This window comes from Theobroma cacao, chromosome 1 (assembly GCF_053813885.1).
Source record: "Theobroma cacao isolate CCN51 chromosome 1, ASM5381388v1, whole genome shotgun sequence".
NCBI lineage: Eukaryota > Viridiplantae > Streptophyta > Magnoliopsida > Malvales > Malvaceae > Theobroma > Theobroma cacao.
In genome coordinates, this window is record NC_142639.1 from 4,863,423 (window position 1) to 4,888,720 (window position 25,298).

At 34.0% G+C, this 25,298-nt stretch overlaps 4 protein-coding genes across 8 annotated transcripts; 3 read left to right on the top strand and 1 right to left on the bottom strand.

Moving 5' to 3' along the window:
* Positions 1 to 662: 662 nt before the first annotated feature.
* LOC18611499 (histone H3.2) lies at positions 663 to 1,342 on the top strand. Its single transcript, XM_007047776.3, has one exon. The coding sequence runs from the start codon at positions 742 to 744 to the stop codon at positions 1,150 to 1,152; it is 411 nt and encodes a 136-aa protein (XP_007047838.1). The 5' UTR covers positions 663 to 741; the 3' UTR covers positions 1,153 to 1,342.
* Positions 1,343 to 5,140: 3,798 nt separating this feature from the next.
* On the top strand, positions 5,141 to 6,115 carry LOC108662383 (protein MIZU-KUSSEI 1-like). Its single transcript, XM_018122650.2, has one exon. It carries the CDS (start codon positions 5,158 to 5,160, stop codon positions 5,860 to 5,862), a length of 705 nt encoding a protein of 234 aa, XP_017978139.2. The 5' UTR covers positions 5,141 to 5,157; the 3' UTR covers positions 5,863 to 6,115.
* Positions 6,116 to 10,071: 3,956 nt separating this feature from the next.
* On the top strand, positions 10,072 to 15,423 carry LOC18611501 (uncharacterized). Its single transcript, XM_007047778.3, has 8 exons — positions 10,072 to 10,463; positions 10,574 to 10,690; positions 11,072 to 11,298; positions 11,391 to 11,602; positions 11,718 to 11,820; positions 12,118 to 12,488; positions 13,258 to 13,759; positions 14,135 to 15,423. The coding sequence occupies exons 1-8, from the start codon at positions 10,283 to 10,285 to the stop codon at positions 15,281 to 15,283; spliced, it is 2,862 nt and encodes a 953-aa protein (XP_007047840.1). The 5' UTR covers positions 10,072 to 10,282; the 3' UTR covers positions 15,284 to 15,423.
* On the bottom strand, positions 15,315 to 21,670 carry LOC18611502 (putative glucan 1,3-beta-glucosidase A). 5 transcript variants are annotated; one of them, XM_018129602.2, is made up of 10 exons: positions 21,200 to 21,670; positions 20,757 to 20,852; positions 20,533 to 20,648; positions 20,319 to 20,438; positions 19,268 to 19,453; positions 18,452 to 18,610; positions 17,697 to 17,866; positions 17,453 to 17,608; positions 16,233 to 16,594; positions 15,315 to 16,021 (listed from the first exon to the last, which is right to left on the bottom strand). In XM_018129602.2, the coding sequence occupies exons 2-10, from the start codon at positions 20,830 to 20,832 to the stop codon at positions 15,603 to 15,605; spliced, it is 1,764 nt and encodes a 587-aa protein (XP_017985091.2). In that variant the 5' UTR covers positions 20,833 to 20,852; positions 21,200 to 21,670; the 3' UTR covers positions 15,315 to 15,602. The 5 variants fall into 5 exon arrangements, with proteins under 5 accessions (XP_017985091.2, XP_017985110.2, XP_017985105.2 ...); XM_018129621.2 differs by having other exon boundaries at positions 15,315 to 15,688; positions 15,842 to 16,021; positions 16,242 to 16,594; positions 20,757 to 21,670; XM_018129616.2 differs by having other exon boundaries at positions 15,315 to 15,688; positions 15,842 to 16,021; positions 20,757 to 21,670.
* Between the last annotated feature and the right edge of the window lie 3,628 nt (positions 21,671 to 25,298).

The window sequence follows — 25,298 nt, forward strand, 5'->3', positions numbered from 1 at the left end:
AGGAAATCAATGTTATTTGTTTTTTTTTTAAATTGATGTCTCCTTATATCTTATCTCTAACTTTTCTTACTTTATTAAAAAGCTCTAATGTAACTTTCTCTAATTATAAAATAAAATTATACAATGTAATTATTATTTTGAGTGTGTCTTTACATGATACAGTTTTAATACAGAACTATTATCTTAATTGATATATAAATTAATAAATTATTGATTAAATAATATCTTAATTAATTAATAAATTTGTATGATCACTTGGATATTAATTTATAGAAATATAACTATATATGCTTATTTAGGCTTTCAGTTTATAATAAGCTTGCTTTTCGAAGCTTAATGAAAGTAGTTTTCAAAACGACAACCTTTTTCCGCGCACAACGCCAAATACGGCAAAAATTTATTTCAAAGATTTCAAAGATCCAAACCCTCCAAACTTTGCACAAAAGGGCGTCAAACGAAGATATTTGGCGCCTAAACAAACAAATCCTATTGGTCCTTTCCATTTCACGCGGATTACAATCCCCGGCACTCCCTCTTTCCACCGTACGATCAAAGAAAAAAAAGAGAAGGATCCTCCCTCCACTTCAAAATTTCCAAATTTTCGAATCTCCCACGCTGCTAAGCTCCTTTATATAAAACCCCCTAAATCTCCACCCAAACTCGGCATCCAAAATCTTCTCTCATAATCTCAAGAGGCAAACAGCAAGTCACTAAATCTCCTTTCCACTTTTCACTTTCCAAATGGCTCGTACTAAGCAAACCGCCAGAAAATCCACTGGAGGCAAGGCACCAAGGAAGCAATTGGCCACCAAAGCCGCTAGAAAATCAGCCCCAGCCACCGGCGGAGTTAAGAAGCCACACAGGTTCAGGCCAGGAACCGTGGCCTTGCGTGAAATCCGAAAGTACCAAAAGAGTACCGAACTCCTGATCAGGAAACTCCCATTCCAAAGGCTGGTGAGGGAAATTGCCCAGGATTTCAAGACCGATCTGAGGTTCCAAAGCAGCGCCGTTGCGGCTCTTCAGGAGGCGGCTGAAGCTTACTTGGTGGGTCTCTTCGAAGACACCAATCTGTGTGCCATTCACGCTAAGAGGGTTACTATTATGCCTAAGGATATCCAGTTGGCTCGTAGGATTAGGGGCGAGAGGGCTTAGATTTACTTGCTTTAGTTTTGTATTTGTTTTGTGTGTTTAGGGATAAATGTGGGAAATATGGAGGTGTAAAGCTGTGGGGAATTAGATGGTAATTTGATGTTTAGAGTGGGATTAAGGTTAATGTCCTTGAATGCTAAGTGTTTGTTATTGGAAATGGTTTTTATTACAGAAATGAATTACCTTTTCTTAATTGGGGAATTAATTGGTTTTGTTATTGTCCTTGATCGGGATATTGGCTTTCTTTTTCCTAACTTCTGGTTGAGTAGTTTGACCTTTTTTTTTTTTTTTTTTTAACTTGACTCATTTTGTGGTGCTACTGATATCTCCCTGTTTTCTATTGAAAGCTAACGGATACAACACTACGTAAGAACAGTGTCTGCTTTTGGTTTCTCCACCCTTCTTTCATACTCTTTTGCATCAGTTTTTCTATCTCTTTTTTTTTTTTTTTTTTGCACTGTTGTCGTAAAATATCATTTGCTCCTTTTACAATAAAAGAGTAATTCTATTCTGTTTCACATCTTATGATTTATTTTTTAATATTACTTTATTTGAATATTAATCTATCATTTTATTTTTATTTAGACGCAATATTTTTTTTTTAATTTTTTCATATGTTAAATAGGTAAGTAAAAATAATTGAATGTAATGATGGGATATCTAGCTAATTTAATTTCATTAATTTTTTTCAATTTGAATAAATCTTATCTAAAAAGTAATTTTGTCTCGTTCTAGTGATAAAAGTGTACATTATGAATTATAATGATTTATATTTATGAATTTTGATTAGATTGACATTTCAATGATCATTTTTGGCTTAGCTCAAATAGTGTGAGCTTATGATTGTGATTGTTAGAGTAATTATGTGGAGTAAAACAAAAGTTTGATTACTTTATTTGTGTGATTGAATTGGTGTTGAAATTAATACACATGTAGTAGTTAAACTTTTATATATTGTTCATGTGAACAAATTTTTTTTTAAAAAAAGCATTTTTGTTCAACAAATTTCACTTTAATTTTGATGGAATGTTGATCAAATATATATCATACCTAAAATAATTTATCACTTTTCATTAATATTATTTTTTTTCGAAATCAATAAATGTTCAAGGAAAAATGCCACAAAGCTTGATTTGTATTAAAAAAACAGAGGTACCTTTGGGCCAGGCGTATGAGGTCATATGACCACAAAGCAAAAGCCTATTGTACCTCAGAATGCAAATCCACAAAGCCCAAGTGCAGGGGCAGAGCCTGGCCCCTTCACACTCACACAATCCCCCACTCAATAAAGCTCAAATCTTGTAAATTTTATTTTCTCCTTTTAATTGGTTGCTTAAAAAACAATTGGGACCCCCCCGCCCCCCCTTTTTTTTCTTCGCACTTCAGCAATAACTTCACTGTATTATCATTCATACAATATTTTATATGTTCTTTTCCGATTTTCTAGACTTTTTAGGTTTTGAATACTATTATTGTATTATGTTCTCCAAATTAAAACAACAAAAGTGGCCTGGTACTCGGAGCAAGGAGTCAGATGCTGAGATGGCACACTTGGTTTTGTCTCAGCATATTCCATTTGCACAATTCTTAGAAAACCAGAGAATTTTGATAATTAATTGCCTTCAAAGGAAGTTTTGTATATTGTACAATTCACAGCTATTCAACGTAATGGTCTAAAAAATAAAAAGGTTTTAATTTCTAATATTTTTTCTTTACGAGTAAGGTATTAAGTTAACAAAGGTACGGGGAAGGAAATACGATTGATTATATTTGTAAATTTTCTTTCACATGGAATTCAATCCCTGTCACAAAAAAGTCAGAATTTTATTATCCTCTCAATATTTAGTTAGGGATATGGTTAAGATTTTGAAATTCCATGGCTTTTCTAGGTGAAATTTTATTACTTTCTTTATCTTTTTTTCTTAAAAAATAATTTAATCCAAAGTTTACATGCTGTTTGATAGACAACTGAACATTTTCAGCTAAAGAATTATTTTTTAAAAAATTCCACATGCTTCAAATCATATATGCTTCTAATTAGATATTTATTTTAATTGGTAGTATTATATATATTGAGAAGCAAAATTAAGATTTAAAAGACTTAAAGGAAATGAAAAAAATTAACCCAATAATTCTCTCTTGTCATTTTGTGAGAATTAACACGTGGAAAGAACAAAAGGCAAAGGACATGAGTGGCGAAAACCAGGCTATAAAGCAGAAACCAAACCCCATTTATTTGCTCCTATTGCAGGAATTGAGCTTCCTTTTGCCCAAGGTCCATCCAAGATAAAAATGACCCCCCCATCTCCATCTTTCATGTGCTGTATCATATATAAATACGAAACAAGACGAGGCAAATAAAATCCAAGTGTTGGGTCTTTCACACGTAGGGTCCAAAAGCAGGGCAAAAAGGGCACAAAAATTATTCTTTTATTGGCATTAAAATACTTAATTTAACAGTTGTAAATTGGATTTTCCTCAGAAAGAAGGTTGTCAATTTGGAAGATGAATGGTGCACAATATCCAAAGGTTTCTAATGATTAGATGATGGGGAGATTGCTAGTTTACTTGATCGTACGGACATCTCTTAATCATTCTCCTTTGTTTCTGCAATTTTACTTGTTGATCCGAGAAGAAAAAAGGGCACAGTCCAAGTATTACAAGATTTTTTCCGTCCACTATATATGTAGTTGGTTCCACTGTGTTTCAAATGTGGCAAAAGCCATTCACAAAAAGAAGTTTTCAGTAGAATACATTTCTTTATATTCTTTTTTCCTCTTAATTTGAATCTTGGGTTTTCACATGATTCTTTTCTTTTTGTTGCGGAAAGCCTTATCAGATGCCTTCTTTCTTAATATAATAAAACCTCTTAGATTCGGAGCCAATATTGTTTAGTGCATAACACATGTAATTAAAAAAAAAAGAAGTTGTTTCCTTATTTCTTTCCTTCAACTTTGACTTGCTATAAGGTAGTGTTTCTTTGAAGTTTTATATCCTTTAGAATAAGAAGTAGATCAATTAAAGTGTGATACAATTTCTATGTGAATCTAAAAATAAGATAGCCTAAATGTTGTTAAATTTTTTTATATAAAAATTTCTTTATTATTTTTATTTAAATTAAGATATCTTTTTTGGATGTTTTCCATTTAAAGAAAAGTTAGTAATATAGTTAATTTTTCTTAAATGAATAAAAAAGAAAATGTTGTATCTGAATTTGAATGAAATAACAGGTTGAATTTTGAAATAAAAATTTGAATAATATTAGATATTAAAATAAGCATTTAATCAAATAAGATATTATTATATGTTATGATAGTGATTTGAATGAGTTTGCCTTTTTGTCTAGCATAAATTTGTCATATATTTTACTCATTAGTTAATTCACTCATAAATTCTGACATACGAAACGTGGAGAATGAGAATAGAGATGACGATATTAATGTGAATAGAAATCGGATATGGAGCAAATGTTTATCTAAATTGTTGAAATTGTCTAAGTAAAAGACCTAAGAATCTAGAATCAGTAAAAATAAATAATTTCAAGTTAACAAATGAATTTATCCAAGAATGCCTTATCCGCAATGCCAAGTTGAATAATGTATATTTATACCCGTTCATAATTTGTCGATTCTGTTGTACCTGTTATAATAAAATGTTATGTATCTTTCTCTAACAATTTCTTTTGAATAAAATAACAAAACTTCATATGTAACAAAGCAATGGTCTAATTTGTGATGCCCCAAACCTAAGCCTGTAACTTTGGGGTTGTTGACACTTGTTTAATATGAAAACATATGATTAAAAAATATATGCCTAAGATTTAAATGTCTGTATAATAATATAAAAGTAATAAAAGAGTTTTCTTTTTTTTTTGTTGAAAATAAAAGTATATTTGGGCACTACCAACCAAAAGAACAGGTTAAAAGGATAAATCTCAATTGCTATATAAGGCTGATCCCATCGGCAACAACCCACAAGCTAGCCTCCCATATTTGACATAAGGCAAACATGTCCTGTCCAACAATTGATGCCACCACCCACATAAGCAACGGTGTCACTTCAGTTGACTGCCAGAAACAAGTCCGTTCATGGCGGCTTCTTCGTTCCCTCATGGAACTCCTCATTCCAAGCTGCAACTGCGCCTTCGTCGACGACCATGAGATCAAACATGAAAATTACCTTCGCAGCTATTATCCACAACCTGTCTGTACTTCGTCTAGTGTAATTACAGGTACCATCTTTGGTTATCGCAGGGGAAAAGTGAGCTTTTGTATTCAAGCAAACTCAAAGTCCACCAACCCAATTCTCCTCCTTGAGTTTGCAGTCCCAACAGCGGTTTTGGCTAGAGAAATGCAAGGTGGTATCCTCCGGATTGCGCTGGAGTGCACCAGTTCAGGGAATGATGGGAATTCTGATTCAGTTTTGTCCGTGCCAGTGTGGACTATGTACTGTAATGGAAGGAAAGTTGGGTATGCATTTAAGCGCAGGCCATCGAAAGCTAATATGGATGCTTTAAGGCTAATGGGTTCAGTTGTTGTTGGTACTGGAATGATTAGTGGAAAGGAACTCGATCATGACGATGAACTTATGTACCTGAGGGCTAACTTTGATAGAGTTCGTGGTTCATCTCATTCTGAATCATTCCATTTGATTGATCCGGATGGAAACATTGGTCAGGAGCTTAGTGTTTTCTTTTTCCGGTCACGGCCGTGACCTTGATTCTGGTTTTTCCACAGATACTTTTTTATTTCAAGTCTAGTGGGGGGTTGTCCTGTAACCAGTTTTTAGGCCGTCCCCTTCTTTTTGAGCTGTGCTGATCATTAGCATAGCTTTTACAGCCTTTGTATTTGAGAAAAATCTATGTTTTGGGGGGAGGTGACAATACCATCTGTACGGCCTGGGTAAGGGAAACTAGATTTCTGTAACTATAACAAAAGTGGTAGAGATCATCAGGTTTAACTATGAAGTGTTTTTTTTCTCTTCTACTTCAAAATGAAACTAGTTAATTTGCCATTTTTACCATATGGTTTCAGTATCATGGATGATTCTGAATGGAATTTTCATTCTGTCAAGTACATGCTGTAAACATCAAGACAGCGAAAGCGCATTCCCTCTTCCAGAAGAAGAATGATATTACTATTGCCCTGTGGGCAAGGCTGTCCCCATTTGGCATATATCCAAATAGCCCGACCACTCGACAAATCATATATATCTTGATTTCAGTATGCAAATTTCGGCAAACCATGATGAACCAGTCTGTCCTAAAAACAGTAACCTGCACCAAATCCCTTTTTCCCCCTTGGGGGTAATTTCTTAAGGATTAATTATAATACAATGACAGAGCAACATGTCTCATGCAGGCTTGCATATATGAACCAGGTAAAAGTCATAAGAAAAATGCCATTGCAGATCATGAGAATTTTGAACAGTTCACACTTCCAACATACCAAAAACAAAACATACTAACATCATCCTCTACATCATCACCTTATTTTTAATTGTTTAGCAGGCGCAACAAAATCCAACTTTTTCTCTTCTTTTTTCTTTCAAACTTCTGAATAGCACCAGCATAATATATATAATATTTTTAGCAGCAGAAAATGGACAGCTGCCCAAATCTGTTTTAACCCTTTATTATTCTAATCTTTGAGAATAACATTTCATGAGCTTCATTGAATCAAAAACAGTGCACCAAAAGAATATATGATTCGTGTGTGTGTATATATATATGCCATATGCAGAGATCCAGACTGTGAAAAAGCAAAAGATTTCTGTGTTAGAAATCCGACATCTTGAGATTACAATCCTTTCTCAATACTTGCCATTCTATATTTGTATGAATATGTAGATGAACACATATTTGAAGCTTTAGTGAGGTAGAGATTTTTGTACAATTGTCAGGGTGGGGGCTTTGTTTTCTCTAAAATGGGAGATGATATGTTGTTGTATGAGCTGTTATGTTGATGCCTTGTCTCGTTTTTTTCCAGAGCGTGTGTAGATATTGTAATGTGCACATGGCAGGAGGATCTATAATCATGAATTGGTGTTCATCACCTTTCTATTACTATTTTGGTTGGGTCTGTGCCTTTTTCACTTTTAAGCTTAACAAGTTCTTTTTTTTTTTTTTTAAATTAAATTATCATGTAATCGACTTTTTATTTATTTGTTTTTAAAGGATCGCTGGTAAGAACCTAGATGTTCAATGCCATGGATGCACCCAAGGTACCTAAGAGTGGGGCTAACGTAATAATTGAAGAGGTAATAAAGAGATAAAAAGGTTTAGATTTCCTATAATTGTTGTCACAACTTATCAATACGATTTATGTCACAAAAATATTTCTATCTTATACGAGTTAATTCACTTAACTCATGTTAACACATTTATTTAACCGTATTAATAAATTAATTTACATTAATTAATAAATATTTAACTTGTTTAAATTTATTCATTAAATTACTAATATTTAGATATATAAAATAATTTATTATATGTAGTAAATTATTTACATTTAAATAGATTTTTTACAGGAATAATTTCATTCCATCATGAAATTTCAAAATAACAACATGAGTAAACCAATTTAACTAACCAAGACCTCTCACATTGTAAAAGACCTACGGCTTAGTATGAGTCTCGTTAAATATATTAATTATTTTATACATATCGTGTAATTCATGTAAATGTATAACATGATCAATTAATAATATTTTATTTGTATCAATCTATTTATTTATATAATTTTACTTTTACACGACCTAATTATAAACCGATAAGTATATAAATTGCCAGCTCTAATTGGAGCTTGCCATTTTGCTTGTGCGTTCTACCAAGTTTGTGATATCATATATACTCTTGTTTAGCTATTTAGTGTTGAGATATTTTAGGTCTTATAATGCTCTTTAAGATGCCTAGAACGAGTAATAAGTTACTTATTAAAGTTTATTTCGAATTGTAATTGGTATTTATTATTAATTGAAATATAACTATAACTATTATGGAACCTAGGCTTAAACACGTTAGGACATAAGTACACTTGTCTTTCTTGTCACAAATTAATTGTCTCCCCTAATGTCTTCACCTTTAGCCTCTCCCAATCACAAGCTACTGTATCTTTTTGTCCAATTCACATGCCTTATATATAAGCCTCTATTCAAACATTTAATTTTCATGATTGACGTTTGTATCTTTATTGAAAAAAAAGTTGTGTTCACATCTCTTTTTTTCAAATAAAAATAATGACAAAATTATATATAATTCTGATAAAACATTAGGATATCTTAAATCTAATACATTCCCCAATGCCATACTCCTCCATTTAATTCTCCTAATGAAAATTAATTTTATTTTTTCACACTTGTCAAAACAAATTAAGGGCATATGTTTATATTCCTCTCTCCTCACAACTACTAACGCAAGCTCAAAGGAGCCGTCCTCCCATTTATAACTTACCAAAGTCCACAATTATTTAATTCTACTGCCTTTAATTACCATCATCATACTTTTTTTTTTTGGGATAGCAAATATTTGTGCATTAAGAAAGCAATTTTTCTTCCATAATTAAATTAATTAGGTTTTCGAAATGCGTAAGGAGAGTAACCCCTTCTCCTTTTGGAAACTTTATCTTAATATTTATGATTTTAAATCAATAACCTTTACCCTAAAGTTCTTTTAAAATCTAAATTCTATTGTTGTATTTGGTAACATAGCAATCAAGATACATGAACATTAATTTTAATTTTTCTATTGCCATGGAATGCACCATGCTTTGGGTCCTGCGACGGTAACCCTATCCAAAACTTATTGGCCTTTGTAAGTTAACCCTTTTCCAGCCCGAAAGAGTAGGTTCATTTTTTTTCCCCTGCTGTTAATATAACAAATTTAAAGTTGAATTGAGTAATGATTCTATTCTCACAAAAAATATGCAACATCGAAAAAATTACTTGTGAGATTTATATTTGTGACACTCTTAGTATATAGTACTTACTCAGATATATGCATCTTATATTCAATTTCTAGTAAGCGAAATGATTTAAAAACTTTATATTATAATCATATCTTCCGACTTTGTGAGGTGGGAGGGAGGAAGGTAGGACAACACCTATCATTTTAGGCCATCTGTCATTAATTTATTTAGGTTTAATTATAATTACGCAGCTTTTTGGTAAATTAATCAGAAGATAATATAGAAAAAAACAAGATGTTTTTGATTTGTTAGTTGGAATGTTTGATATCACGTGAAACATGTTTAATTATTCTTAGTTCTAGATTTTTATGATTTGATCAGCAACAAATAAGATGAAAAAGGAATCATTGCTACTTGATTGAGCACTTGGGAATTGAGAAAAATTGCGTGCTGGGATTTAGATAAAGCTACTAATTTATTAATTGGAGATCTAATAAGCCTAGATCTACTAATTTTACAAATGATCCCTAAAACAATTCATGTTCAAAACATTAATTATTATAGATAAAAAAATCTAGAGAACAACAGGTCTTTTCTTTATTTGACAATATAAGCCTCCCTTTCATTGTCAAAAGTATATAATTAATAATCGACATTAATTAAGAAAACTTTATTAAAATAAGATTTTTATTATCAAAATTTTAATATGGGATGGTAATTGATTTCTTTTAAAAGAAATATAGGAGGGGCAAGTGTTGTGATTAATGTTGAGAATGATGGTCTTTTTTTTTTTTTTTTTCCAAAAAAACATTTTAATAACTAATTTAAAGAATTTTCAATATAATCCTAAAGAAAACCGGTATGCTACAACGAACCCGGTCCGAGTTAGCTGGCAAATAACAGCCAATCCCCTTTCCCTCCTATAGCAACTGCACCTAACGGTCATTTAAGTTTGGTAGTTGAAGCTTTGAACTTTGAAGAGAAAACACAGGGAAATAAAAGAAAAAAAAAAAAACAAGTTTTTTTGAAAGAGCAAAACAAAAATATTTAATTCTCTCTTCTACCTTCTCTTCAAATCCTCAACCTCCCCTCCTCTATCGATTTCTTTCTTTTTCAACCATGCTCTTTTTATTTTATTTTGTTTTTGGATTCATTTTTTCTGGTATTGTACTTCCCTTTTTCTCTATCCTTTTGGACCATTTCGATTCAAGCCACCTCATTTTGCTCCTATGGGAAGCCTCAAATTCTTCAGGTTTTTCAGGTTTCGAACCCAGTTTGACGGCCTCCGTTATTCCAACCCGGTTCATCAAAACCTTGTAAGCAATGCTAATAGTAATATCAATCATCACGACCAGGATGGGTTCTTTTCGAATTCCGTTTTCAGGTTTCTACGGTGTTTTCAGTCTGGAGGTGAGTCGTCCCCCGTTAAGGTCTAATTTTATAGTTTAGTTTGGTTTTATAGGAAGTGTTTTCTGAGATGAGGTTTTTGTGTTTTTGGGTTGTTTGTTTGAGATATGTAGAGAAGATTGATGGGGGTTCAAAGACAGAAGAAGAAGAGAAGGTTTACTCCTGGTTATATGCTTTGGCAAGATCAGAAAGGGATTTGGTTTTCGAGTATGTTCGATCCACAGAAAGAGGTTAGCTTGTTAATTTTTTCTGATTTAGTGCTTTTATTGATTGGATTAGTATTGGGTTAATGGAGTGCCTGTTGTTAGTAGGAAGTTTACAAAATATGCTGTCTGTTGATTGATGGATTACTGATAAAACTTTTTGCTTTTATAGTCTATTTAGATAAATTAAGAATTGCATTAATGCAGCAAATTACTCCTACAAAAAAAAAGTTACATCGGTGATACATAGATATATATTCAATGATGAATTTATTGTCAAGATCAAATATTAACTGCAAAAGCTTCTTTGAGTAAATAATTAATTAGGTAGCACACTTCCTTGTTCTGTTTACCTTTTTCTTTTTTGTTTTGGTGCCGTTAAAATGCTCATTTCTTGCTTTTGAGTAGGCTTGAGCTTTACTGAAGCCGAGAGGAGATTGAAGGAAAATGGCCCAAATGTTCCTCTTGAATATAAATTTCCAAGCTGGTGGCATCTTCTGTGGAACGCCTTCTTTCATCCTTTCAACATCATTCTGATTGTGTTGTCAGCACTCTCATACATAACCAGTGATAATCCAAATGGATGCATCATGCTTATATTGGTTTTTATTAGTGTCTCCCTTCGATTCTATCAGGTACTTCTTACTTGCTCGATATTCAAATAAGCGTCTTGCATCCTTTTTTTGCTTCAAAAGGCTTTTAACGATATATTCAATGTGCCATCCAGGAATATGGCAGTTCAAAAGCGGCCATGAAACTTTCAGAATTTGTAAGAAGTCCAGTTAAAGTTCAAAGATGTGCAGGGAGGGTGGTTCAGACTGAATTAATCGTACAAGTGGACCAAAGAGATGTTGTTCCAGGAGACATTGTCATTTTTGAGCCTGGGGACCTGTTTCCTGGTGATTTAAGACTATTAACTTCAAAACACCTGGTTGTAAGGTATAGCAACTTCAACATTTCCCCTTTTTGGTGTGATGGTTGAAATTTTCCTTTATGTCCTTTTTCTGTCTGGTCAACCATGGAAAGCCTTATTACATCCTTGCTTCTTGAACAGTCAGTCCTCACTAACAGGGGAGTCTTGGTCAACCGAAAAAACAGCCGATGTGAGAGAAGATAGGAGCACTCCTCTGCTAGAATTAAAGAACATCTGTTTCATGGTGGGTATAGTTGCTCCAAGGATCTCTTTTATTTGTTACTTGTAGTAGTAATAATTTTTGCAACATAAACAGAATTTAATGGTCCCATGTAGAAAATACTCACATGTTGCTGTTAGTATCTCAGTTAATGATAGTATCAGGAACAGTGGCTGGCAATTAATCATTTGCACTATTTGAATCTAAGAAGTATGGCAACTTCAGTTTAGCTAATAATCAAGGGTTGTATATTAGTAGGTAGTCATAGATTCTTACTACGTAATACACTGAGGTATGTACCCGTTGTGATTAATATTTCAGGGGACAACTGTGGTATCAGGTACTGGAACTGGTCTAGTTGTCTCCACTGGATCCAAGACCTACATAAGCACCATGTTTTCGACTATTGGAAAGCACAAACCAGCAGATAGTTTTGAGAAGGGTATTCGGCAGATATCTTATGTGCTTGTTGGTGTGATGCTTCTAGCAGTCACAATCATATTTCTGGTAGAGTACTTTAATTTTTACGATATAAGTGAGAGTACTCTTTTTGGAATCTCGGTTGCATGTGCCCTTACTCCTCAAATGCTTCCCCTCATCATCAACACAAGTCTTGCGAAGGGAGCACTTGCTATGGCAAGAGAGAGATGCATAGTCAAAAGCTTATCAGCCATACGAGACATGGGATCAATGTAAGTTCCTGAATATAGAGGTGAAAAACTTAAAAACTGTTAAATGAGTTAATGCTTACTCCCATGTTGTTACTTGGAAAACACTTGGTGCTGAAGTAATACTTAAACCTGAAGCAAAAGCATTATTAGTTTTGTGTACATTTGTGAAAGAAAGAGGAGAAGCGGAGAGACACAGTTATTCTGGTACTTGACAGTAAAATTAGAATGTTTGTCAAATTGTTTGTAATGCACAGTGCCAGTTATATATAGTCCATCAACTGCACGATCAAATCACACCATGATTATTACTACTTGAAGTGTATTGCATCAGCTTTATTGATGACTATGAACTTAAAAAGTTGACACAGCAAATCAAGTTGATCTTCCACTGAGATGCTTGATTTGAGTAAAGAGGAAAATTGCAAAAGATAACAATCATAAATATTACATAGTAAGGGAGATTTGGTGATATTTTGGATTCAGAAGCATGCTTCATTACACAGGATGATAGCATTCTTTGACCTGTAAATCTGGGTGAAAGATCTTTGCTTGCTTCCACGCTTTTGAAACCAAGAGTTTCATATATAGATCTAATTTGCTCAAATCATAGTGCATATACCTAGAAAAATGCATTTTCAATGGCTTGATTAAAACACTTGCATTTTGATGCTACAGCATGTGAAAAATCCTAGCTCATGCTTCCCGTTGTTATACATACTAGGTTCAGCAAGTTTTTCCATTTTGGAGTTCAATTATTTTGACATTTTGTTACTTATTTTTGTTTTGACAGGGATATCCTATGTATTGACAAAACTGGGACGCTCACCATGAACCGTGCTATCATGGTTAATCATCTGGATAGCTGGGGTTCTCCAAGAGAAAAGGTCTTACGTTTTGCCTTCCTGAATTCTTACTTCAAGAGTGATCAGAAATATCCTCTAGATGATGCAATTTTGGCATTTGTTTACACAAACGGATACCGGTTCCAACCATCCAAATGGAAAAAGATAGATGAAATCCCTTTTGATTTTATGAGAAGAAGAGTATCTGTCATTTTGGAAACAGAATCTAATCCAGAAGGCAGAAATAGCCAACCCTGCTATAGATTCATGATAACCAAAGGAGCACTTGAAGAAGTGATGAAAGTTTGTTCCTATGTAGAGCATATAGATAGGGGTGAGATAACAGCTTTCTTTGCAGAAGACCAGCATAGGATTTTAAATGTGGTGGAAGAACTAAGCAATGAGGGATTACGGGTTATAGGAGTTGCAATAAAGAATCTACCACAAACAGTGAGTTTGAATCTCCTTTAAACCATTTTCTCTTTTATTTTATGTTCTTGCTATCCGCCTATCCCTTTCTGTTTTACCTTTTACGTGCATGAATTTCAAAAAGTTTCTCCTTTCTTAGTAATCAAATTCAACAGTGTTTCATGCCATAAGCTAGATTAGTTCACCTAGTCACCAAGCACTTAGCATCCTTGTAAAACATGATTTGCTCGTTAGTATCAGGTTTAGTCAGAGCTTTTGGGAATGATACTCCCAAGTCCATACCTTATGGGAGAAAGGTTTGGGAATTTGGATATTTGGTACCTCCAAGCCAATACTATGATAGGAAACAATTCTTAATGTGCCTTGAATGTAATGCAGTTTTATGTCATGTTGCAGCAAATAAGTGAGCAAAGCATGGACAATGAGGATGGTGTTGAATCAGACATGGTATTCCTTGGTCTGATAACATTCTTTGACCCACCTAAGGACTCAGCAAAGCAAGCTCTATGGCGTTTGGCTGAGAAGGGAGTAAAAGCGAAAGTATTAACTGGTGATTCACTGTCTCTAGCAATAAGAATTTGCCAGGAAGTTGGCATCAGAACCACACACGTAACTACAGGACCAGACCTGGAGCTACTCAACCAGGATGACTTTCACGAGAATGTTAAAAAGGCTACAGTTCTGGCTCGGCTCACCCCCTCTCTGAAACTGAGAGTAGTACAGTCCTTGCAGACAGTTGGTAATCATGTTGTTGGGTTCTTGGGAGATGGAATAAACGATTCACTTGCATTAGATGCTGCTAATGTAGGAATATCAGTTGATTCAGCAGCATCAGTTGCAAAAGACTTGGCTGACATCATTTTACTTGAGAAAGACTTAAACGTGCTCGTTGCTGGAGTCGAGCAAGGTCGTCTTACTTTTGGCAACACAATGAAATACATAAAACTGTCAGTTATTGCTAACCTAGGGAGTGTTCTTTCACTCTTCATAGCAACTCTCTTCCTCAGATTTGAGCCATTGACTCCAAAGCAACTCCTTGTACAGAACTTCTTGTATAGTGTGGGTCAGATCGCAATTCCGTGGGACAAGATGGAAGAAGACTATGTCAAAATCCCTCAAAGATGGTCTGTGAAAGGTTTGCCGATGTTCATATTATGGAATGGCCCCGTCTGCACTCTCTGTGATGTAGCCACCCTACTGTTCCTTTGGTTTTATTACAGTTCTGATGACCAGTTGAGTGCAACTTTCTTCCGCTCCGCCTGGTTTGTTGAAGGGCTTCTCATGCAGACCTTGATTTACCACTTGATACGGACAGAGAAAATTCCCTTCATTATGGAGATTGCTTCTTGGCCTGTACTTGGTTCAACAGTCCTGATTTCTGCTGTTGGTATTGCAATACCATTCTCAGTAATTGGAGATTTCATGGGATTCACTGACTTGCCACTCTCATATTTCGGGTTTTTGGTTGTGCTTTTTATAGGGTATTTTACAGTAGGTCAAATAGTCAAGAGACTTTACATTTTGGTCTACAAAAAATGGCTTTAGATATCATATTGAGATGATGTGAGAAGAATGCTTGCAGAAACAGAATCTAAAGTAGGAACAAATTTTTCCTTGTACATTATTGAGAGAGTACATACATTGCCATTGTTTTGACAGGATTGACCACATTTTTTTTTTGGATATTCTCTGCTCTAACAATGTTATTGTGCTTGCATATTTGCCAAAATCAATGTAATGGTTGTTTTACAGAAGAGATGAATGTAATGGTGGAGTAGCAAAGAGCTTCAAAATGGGGAAAAAGAAAAGAAAATGCCGCACTTGATCATCCTCTTCATATCTGGGTCTCAAGAAACTCCATTGTTCAAAATATTTGACACAGATGGAAACAGACCGATGCAAGTAAAAGCCATGTAAGGCTGTTGAAAATTTTCTCTTTCTGTGAATTACCTGCATAAATATATGTCACATGCTGCTCAGAACAGAGATAAAAAAGAAACAAGACAATGGTTGTGAGACAGAAGAGTTGACTGTAATTGGATGACTTCAGCACCCTAAATGTCCATCTCCGAAAACAAAGTGAAGATAGGTTTAGAATATTACTTAATTGGAGATAATTGTTCCTAATGTTCCATTCAAAATCCCAGTGCTTTCTGTCATTTTTGAGTGTCCAATAAGCCCAACCAAAGGAAGCTGCATCATACACCTCTAACTGGGCTCTTCCAAAGTCTTGATAGTCTGATTGAGACCCACTTGTAACGTTCCACTCATTTACCCACTCACCTGAAACAAAATCCAAATAAAAATGTAAGAATTGCATCTTAAGTAGATTGTATATCTAAAGTCAGCATATAGAGTAACATAATTAAAACATACACATATCAAAGTTCAGCAACTACGAAAGACCTGACTGGCAGCAAGATTAGAAGTTCATTGAATTCTAAAATGTAATCTTTTAAATCAAACACTGTTTTGTTGAGACAGAAAATAGTACTTGAGTTACCAATAAAAACAAGTGGACCATTTGCACCGTTCAAAGCTTGTAGTTGAGCCTCCCTGCTCTGGTATATGAATTGGATATTATCTATAGCACTCTTGTTAACAAAGAAAGTATCGAAGAGATTATAGTAATGCAAATCCACCACTATGTTGTGGGAGCCTATATCAGCCTGATAAAGTTCCAGTGGATCTGCATTGCCAATTCTTTGGCATATTACCACATAAGCTGATGGTGAGTGTTTCCGCACAATTTCATAGCCCTGTTTGTAATATGAAACTAATGTATCCAGTGGAACTGATGCAGCAGATGGTTCATTTAATAGCTCTATTCCCAGCAAGGCAGGGTGTTTTGCATACCTACAACAAACAAGATTATTCAATCAAATTAAACTCTACAAAGCCACAAAGCTGCAGAAGCTCAAAGGCTAAGGATTAGATCACTGGAGTTGGAAAGATTGGGTTAGCCCAAACTTTACTACTTAGGATATTGACTGACAAGCAATGAACAGAAATTCTTCAGAAAACTTTGATTTCTTGTTGAGTCAACAAATCAAATGACATGTAATTTCACAGAAAATTTTAACAGAGAGGACATTCTCAAATGCTAACATGGTTGGGATCTTAGGTACAACAAATTACACAAGATGAACAGCTTTTGATAAAAAAATATAGCAAGCCATAAAACATTTGGAATTCTATGAGTCATGGTTTTGATTTGTATGACAGATTGCTACACCAAAACTTGGTATGATGAGAAAAAGGGAGGAAGAAATGGTGTATAACTGAAAGCAAGTTGAGGTGGTTGTAGGACTACCCCAATTGTGGACTCCATTGTTGTCATTTTCACATGAGAGATGAAATGAGAAAAAACAGGGAGATCTATTAATTTGCATTTCTTTTTTGCTAGAAGTCAATCAATACAAATACCATTTCTTACTTTCTGTTTTCTTTCTCTCTTCCAGGTTCCACGGGTGTGAATATGGTGACCAAATATCATTGAATGAGAAAATCAGTACATGCAATTCCATGAGGCACCCAAACTCCAAATTATAATCCACCGGTACCCAGTGATGATAAAATTTTGTTTAGCATTGCTGCATGACCTTCACAAACTGGCATCTAAATCGATAAACTACTAGAACATTTTTTGTTCATCCCCATCACTCTGGCTACTATCACTTTCAAAGGCAAATCCATTAACTTGTTAGGACTTACCTGGAAGCTAGAAAATCTATAACATGCAAAGTCTGTGAAATGTAATCTGAAGATGTAGGCCAGCCTGTTGTGCCATCTTGACTAGCACTATGTTCCATCCCATTTTGGGAGCCAGGGGCAGCATGAAGGTCAATTATGCACTTAATGTTATATGCTCTGCATCAAAATATTCACATTCTCATCAAATGACATGCAGAGCTAAAATCATAGCAGTCTTATGAAGAAAAGTGAAATAAAGACTTACTGTGCCCATGAAAATGCATTATCAAGAGCTTCTAGAGTTCCCCCAATGAATGGAGCAGGAGGATTAGGATCAAAAGCAATCCACCAGCCAACAGGGATCCTCACAGTATTTATTCCTTGTCTAAATAGAAATTCAAAATCTCCTACATTGATAAAAGTGTTTCTGTGTCTCTGCAGTTTCACACCCCCCCCCAAAAAAAAAAAAAAGTTAGTAAAATAAAAGATTGAATTGAACCTAGTGGTGAATTATGTTATTTGCACTTATCCACAATTATCCAGAGTTATGGAATATTATTCTGCCATTGCACAATTATCCAAAGATTGTCTTAATTAGCTACTTAGTTAGCTATGAAAATTCTCTTGTTGGAGATATGCTTTCAGTCCAACAACTGGGGAATATCTTAATAAAATCATAACAAACAATGTAATGAGAACAATATGCGCTCAAACATGAATGTAAACAAGAAGCAGGATAATAAAAAACTACTGATATATGAGCAGTTGACCTTATCTGCTGAAAATGTTTTTCTTGCTCAACAGTTCAGAGATTACAGGAATCATATTATGTTGTTGAAATTTTGAAAAATGGTGTTCAAGATTTTAACTTCTGCAATCTTTATGATACATGGTTTAAGATAATATGAAATGCAATCAAACCTACTTGACCTTCTTCAGAATGATTGATGAATGTAACAAGTTTTAACTGTCGTCCACCCCTGCCCCCCTCAAAAAAAAAAGAGAAATTGTTTATGGTACCTCAAGAACTTGTTTCGCCTTGTTATGTCCATATCCATTTGCTAGCTGATAATCTCCATGCAAGTTATTAGCTACAATTGACATTTCAAATGTGGCTGCATTATCATCCCATCCTGGGGTCCCTGGATAATCTGCCGTGAGCTGATTACCTATGGTGGCCTAAAATATAAAGAATCATCAAGTTTTACTACATCACACCTTGGCATCATATTTAAACCACAGATTCAGTGAAAGAACACTCAGACAATCTTAACTGCCGTGGAGCAAATTTATGAAGGTTCAGTTGCTTGCATTTTGGTTATGATACTATTTGATAGTTGCAAGTTGAAGTGAAAATACACATTAATCCGGTAAGTGATAATCCAGCGACCTGCTATTATGCTTCGTTATACAATTATAATTGGGATGTTTGTCTTAATCTCTCAAATGTGACAATTAAACCTGATGCAATGTCAGATAAAACAAGCATGGCTCAAACAAAAACATTAATATCATGCTGAATGACAAATTACTGAAACTTGCTTTACGTAATTAAAATCTCAGAAATTCTCCTCAACTGAAGGTTCTTGACCATACTACAAGTTCTCAATCTTTAGTACAACTTGCCATTTATTTGTGAACCTTAATCTTATAGTGGTCAACCAGCGCTCTTGACAACCAGACAGAGACCGAAATATTGGGTGCTTGTATATTTTAACCATATCATTTAAGAGACACTGGCAAAAAAATGTCAGTCTATTATTTGCCACCAACACTACTGATGCATGATCTTTGAATGGTTTTGTAAACTCAAAAGTGAAGGGTTTCGTATCATACCTGCAGATAGGTCCCACTCTTCGTTTTGATATGTACTCGACCATTGTTATTTCTTTCAATTTGAAATGTTTCAGTTGTGGAAGCTGATTTTGTTGTTGCCGATACAGAGCATCCAGTACCATAACATGTTAGAAACTGGCCTTGTGTGGTGCGGAACTGAAATTCTGATTCAGAAACTCTCCATAACTGCATGAAAAGAAAATTGTTAAATAACAGATTTCATTTCAGAAGAAGTATTTACCTTTTAAAAGCCCGACAAGTCAGTTCAAGATGAGACGCATGAGATATCAGTCAACACAACAAGAAAGACTGTTTTCACAAGCATTAATCACAATTGATGAAGAACAATAAAATTCTACAATGCTTAAAGAAAAGTAACAACATGATACAAGTAACTGGGGACAACTATCCATTTGATTAGAATTTCTCTCCCCTACTTTCACAGAGAACATAGAAAATGAAATGAGATAAACCAGATTTGCCACTACAACTAAAATGGCCTTTATCACCTATACTTTAGGTACACCACCCACTTCATATTCTACAGTTTTCTACCACATACCCACCATGAGCCATCCTTTTCCAAGGAAAAAAATCCAATGACTCATTACTCCACCATATAAACTTGTGAAAATTAGTCTTTAACAAAAAATTTTGGATAATGGGTGAATTTAGAAGTGTTAGAAGGCAAAATGTTGTAAACCCGTAATAGGCTTTTATTGATCAAGTGAACCCAGAAACCAATTTGTTAGGATAAGGCATATGTGTTAAAATGTGGCACTGAAGAACCTCACTCTGGATATTTAACCAGAAGAAAACTACCTAAATACATTTCACTGACATAGATTGGATCTTCTCTTTTCGCATTGGTCATTATTGTTCCTTCCAACCAAAACTTGGTTAACTAAGCAGAATAAATAAAGGTTTCACCTGCTCTAATATCCGCAAGAATCTAACTAGTAGGTCCAAAGAGTCAATCAAGCTCAAGTTTAACATACAACACAAGATCAAATAATGAGATAAAGACCAAAAATTTTGTTTGGCATCTTACTGTAAAGGTTTCCCAAGAAGATGCAGCATCTCTATTAACTGAAACGTCCATCCCACCTCCATTCTCTGCACAAACATATTTCTGCAATGTCACTGACTTGAATTGAACCTGTGTTCCATCCTACATTTCAATATCCACAAACATATGACTTGATAGAAAAACTAAGGAGAAAAAAAAAAAAAGTTTATGCGAAGACATAAAGGTTAATACTCACAAGCATGTCCCCATTGGGAATGCCATCAAAAAGAGAAGGCTTGATCCAACCTTCAATAACCAACCATCCTCCTAAGTTCACCCCTGTCACTTTAGAATCTCCATGCAACCCCTCCACTTACAAAATTAAAAGACAATTTCAACAAATTGGATTTTCAATAAAATGAGCATTTTTCAAGAAACATAAAAGGAATCCAAGAAAAAAAATAGAAGCTTCAAGCTTACCCGAAAATGCTACATAAAAGATTAGCCAACAACAGAGTGAAAATGCAAATACCCATTTGCGAAAAACAAGTTCCATGAAGAATGCAGCCCTCTTCACTGCATCAAACAAAAGCTAAAATATAGAATCCAACATCAAAAATAGAAACAGAATAAAGGATAAATGAGAGAGAGGCTCTCTCCCTGGAAAACAAAAACCGCCCACTTGGAAGAGAATCTTTAGTAATTCTTTCCTTATCAATCAATTTATACCAAATTCAACCTCGTAAACAATCATAATATTTAATTCTTTAACTTGAATGTTTGCATTAAATTATTGCATTAGTCATAAAACTCAATCTTTCTCCAAGATCAATATAAAAACAAGAAACCCCATTAAAAGTATTCAACAGAAGAAGAAGAAAAGAACATTTTCCAGTGTTGCCAAGGAGTAAAAAAGGGGGAACCTGAAAGCTTTCTCTGGTTTCACATTTTTAATGTACAAAACCCAAAAAGGTTAGAAAGGAAGCCCCCTTTGCTTTGAAAATTTGGTTTTGTGCTTTTTGTGTAGATTTAGAGTCAAGAAAAAGGTTAAAAAAGGCCTGCTTTTTGAGCACCAAGATTACAGTTTGAAGCTGAAAAGCCTTTAGAAGAGCAAAAAGATAAGGCGGATGGTTCCCACCACCGCCCCTTTACATCCTCATGCAACAGGTTTTTTTTTTTTTCTGTTTTCTGTTTTCTTTCTTCTCGGTGCCTAGCGAACCCAACCCAAGAGAGCTCTTAAAACCCGACCTGAACAGGTAAAGGGCAAACGGCGACGACAACCTTGGGAAGTGTCTACTGCTTAACGAGGCTGTCCCCATGGCTGGTGGGGCTTACTGTTTCTCTCAGTTGGGGGTCAAATTTGATGGAACTTTGTCTTGTCTAAAAATTTACCCGTCGATGTTAGCGTTAGTTGTGTTTGGCAGTTAAAACTTGAAAAGCCCAGTTTGACTCTGACCCGGCAACATATGACACGGACCGGATTTTGACTCACCGGGATGGGAGAGGAAAAATAAGTGAAAAAAATAATAAATTAAAAAAAATTAGAGATTAGAAAACAAGAAGAACTTTCTTAATTACACTTGAAAAAAATTAATTTTCAAAAAAATCAAAATTCTCCTATCTAAAGAGGTAAAATGATCTTTATTTTTATATATTTATTATTTATTTTATCTTTTGATAACTCAATAAGTGGTTTTATGTATTAGTATTATAGTTTACATTATTAATTATTTTGGAAGTATATAAAACACAATTATATCCATTCATTGGTGATAAGTTCACGTATATACACTCTATAAAAAACTTTGATAAATTCTATACAATTCAAGATTGCAATTAGATAATTAAAAATTATAATAATATGATTTCATATTTTATTTATCGTAAACAATGAATATCGATTTTTTCGTTAGTTTTCAAAATATTTATTATCTTTATGTACTTTCTTATTTTTTATTTGATTAATAAAGATTATTATTTGCTAATGATATTCGCAATAACAATCATAACCATAGGGTTTTATCTTTTCACTCTCTAATATTTCATTGCCAACCACCCAACACTGTACATATTATTGATTGATGATTAGAAATGAAAGAGTAAGACTTGGAAGTATATATATATATATATATATATATATATATAGAGAGAGAGAGAGAGAGAGAGAGAGAGAAAGTCTCTTATATTTCACTTATGCCAAATTAATAGTGGCATGAAGAAAGATTTGAACAATGGAAGAATTGAAGGCAAAAGGAATCTTTTATACAACCGACCTTTTAGATACCAAATCATATGGGGTGGGCTCTCTTTGCATGTCTCTCACTCTCTCCCTCAAAAGGGGACTCACCACCCAGATTTAATTTGATGTTGACACATCTCATAGGATATATGCTATCTCATCTGTCACCTATAAATTTGTAGCCAACTATCTTTTTTGCCCTTTTAGTTTTCAGAGATGGAATCTTCTCTTCTATTCTCTTTTCTTTTCTTTTCTCTCACATGGAAGGAATAAGAAAATTATATCAAGATCTGTAGACAAATTTTAACTGCATATATCACAGCATTCTTATTTGTTCTTGAACAGAGATATATAAGGGAGATTTAAAAAAACACATGAACATTCCAATTTGCAGAGTCCAGACTAATATTTTGGCCCATTTAATTGTTCTGGCTGTGACCATAGCCCAGACCTCAAGCCCGTGAAAGTTCTCGGCTAGGACCGCCATAAGTGTTAATCGTGAGCTGCAAATATTGCAAGAGGGTCACAATATTTGAACTAAACCATACACAAGGACCCAAAAGATTTTTAATTTGATTTAAGATTGTCAGAATCTACTAGTAGGAAAACAATTTTATTCGTTCCATCATAGTCATGTTATACTAGTATATTGTTATAGAGGCAAATAAGCTAATCAAACACATTTAATTTTAATCTGATACTTACAATAATTCCTAAGTTCGTAAATATTAAATGACATGATCTAACTAAATTTAATTTTATTAGTTATGGTGCTTCAAAGATATGAGATACTTAAGTTTGTTAATGGGGTATATGATTTGAATTAAGTATTGCTATTGTATCACAAGGAAAAGTCGGTCCAATATAATTGACAACCACTAGCTCTCCTACGTTCCTTTCTTTCTTTTTATTCAAACTTGGAGATTTCTTTAGATGCTAATTATCATTAGGATGACAATTAAAAATATTAAAGCAAATCATTTGTCACGACCTAATTTGTCGGGCCATGATCGGCGCATGAGCTCAATGAGCATAGCTCATTAAACCCAAGCAAGCTCAATAAAGCCAAATTCAGTATTAGAACCCTTACAGTTCCTTATAAAAAAATTCGATCATTTGGTGCACTAGCACCGAAATTTTTTCTACATAACCGTTTCACCTTAATTCATCATTTTTCAAGCCATTTTTCTTGAAATAAAAACAATCCCCCATTGATATTCAGCCCTCATGGTTCGACCAACAAGGAACCTTAGAGAAATTGAATATTTCTTTTGTGTTTTTGTTCATAACCATACTTAACTATCCCTAAACACTAACATAGTCTAAAATCAAATTATTCCAACAATAATTCCACTTCCATACCCATTTTTCATAATTGAATTCATCATGATAACTCAATATTCAATCATGAAAATCAAGAACAAAGGCATGGGTAAGCTAGGTATCAAGGAGAATTAAAGAAATTCTAACTTACCTAACTTGTTTCCTTGATTTCTTCACTTTTTCTTTGAATTTCCACATAGGTTTTCTTGTTTTTCCCTTTGTTCTTCCTTTGTTCTTGTTGCTGGTTGCCTAGGCTGAATATGGTGAGAGAATTGGAGATTTAATGGGCTGACTTCTATAGAAAATAATAAAATAATCAAGCATGTCACGTGTCACATGCTTATTGACCCAATTTTTTTAACTTTTTGACTTTTTCTTCTTAATTTTTCACCACAAATATTCTGGTATTTATCCAATCCTACCACAATTAAAATCCCTTGGTCTTGACAAGTGTTGGGGCAAAAAATTTACCGATTTGCCCTTGGAGTGAAAAAATTATAATTTTGCCCTTATACTCCGAAATGTACCGAAATCATATTATTTCTACTTTTCAACCTCAAATAACACTAATATTGATCAATATTAACCAAATGGGACAAAAATCGTTTTATAAAAATTCCCGTTTAGTCTTCTAGTGGTAAAATTATCATTTTACCTTTGTGCTCTAAAAACACCGAGAATCACAATTTTTCACTGCTAAACATCATTTTATACTCCAATAATCATAATTATATTTCATATAATTATTCTTGATCAAATGTGATCAAATCTTGGTTAAAAATCTCCATTTTATCATCAAATGGTAAAATGATCGTTTTGTCCCTAATCGATCAATTTTCCTGATGGACTCCAAACTGGACCTTGAGTTCCGAATCACTATTCTAAGCCATTTTGTGGCTTTCAATATTTTCAAATTCTTCTTAGAATTTTTATTTGAACTAGTTCAAGGCTCGATTTAACTTAGTTGTACCATTCGGTACAATACCATCTTTTAATCGAGCTTGATAGGGTCTCACATCATTAATTAATTATTACTAATTATAATTAAGCCAATCAAGAACTCCACAATCTGTCTTAACAAGATTAATCTAAATTAATGGCAACAATTGACGACAAACCTCAAACAAAGATGGGTCCAATCTCTAGGTTACGATTCTAACTGAAGCTCTTTCATCAAATAATGGATCCTAGCGCCCATAGTTTTAGCTTACAATTTTAGAGGGAACCAACAAGTTGAATAAGAAGTGAAATGAAAATGACAGGACCAATATTTTTTGGCAACTCCTTAGGCATAAAGAAGAAGCCAATCCAAACGACAACTGGTTACCAATTTTGGAGAATTCACCTGAGCATTTATTAATACTTTTAAAACCAAAAGACAATCTTTCTGATGGGGATATAATAAAATACTGTTTCATCTAATGATCAATTCGGGCAGCATATATCTGATATCCCCCACA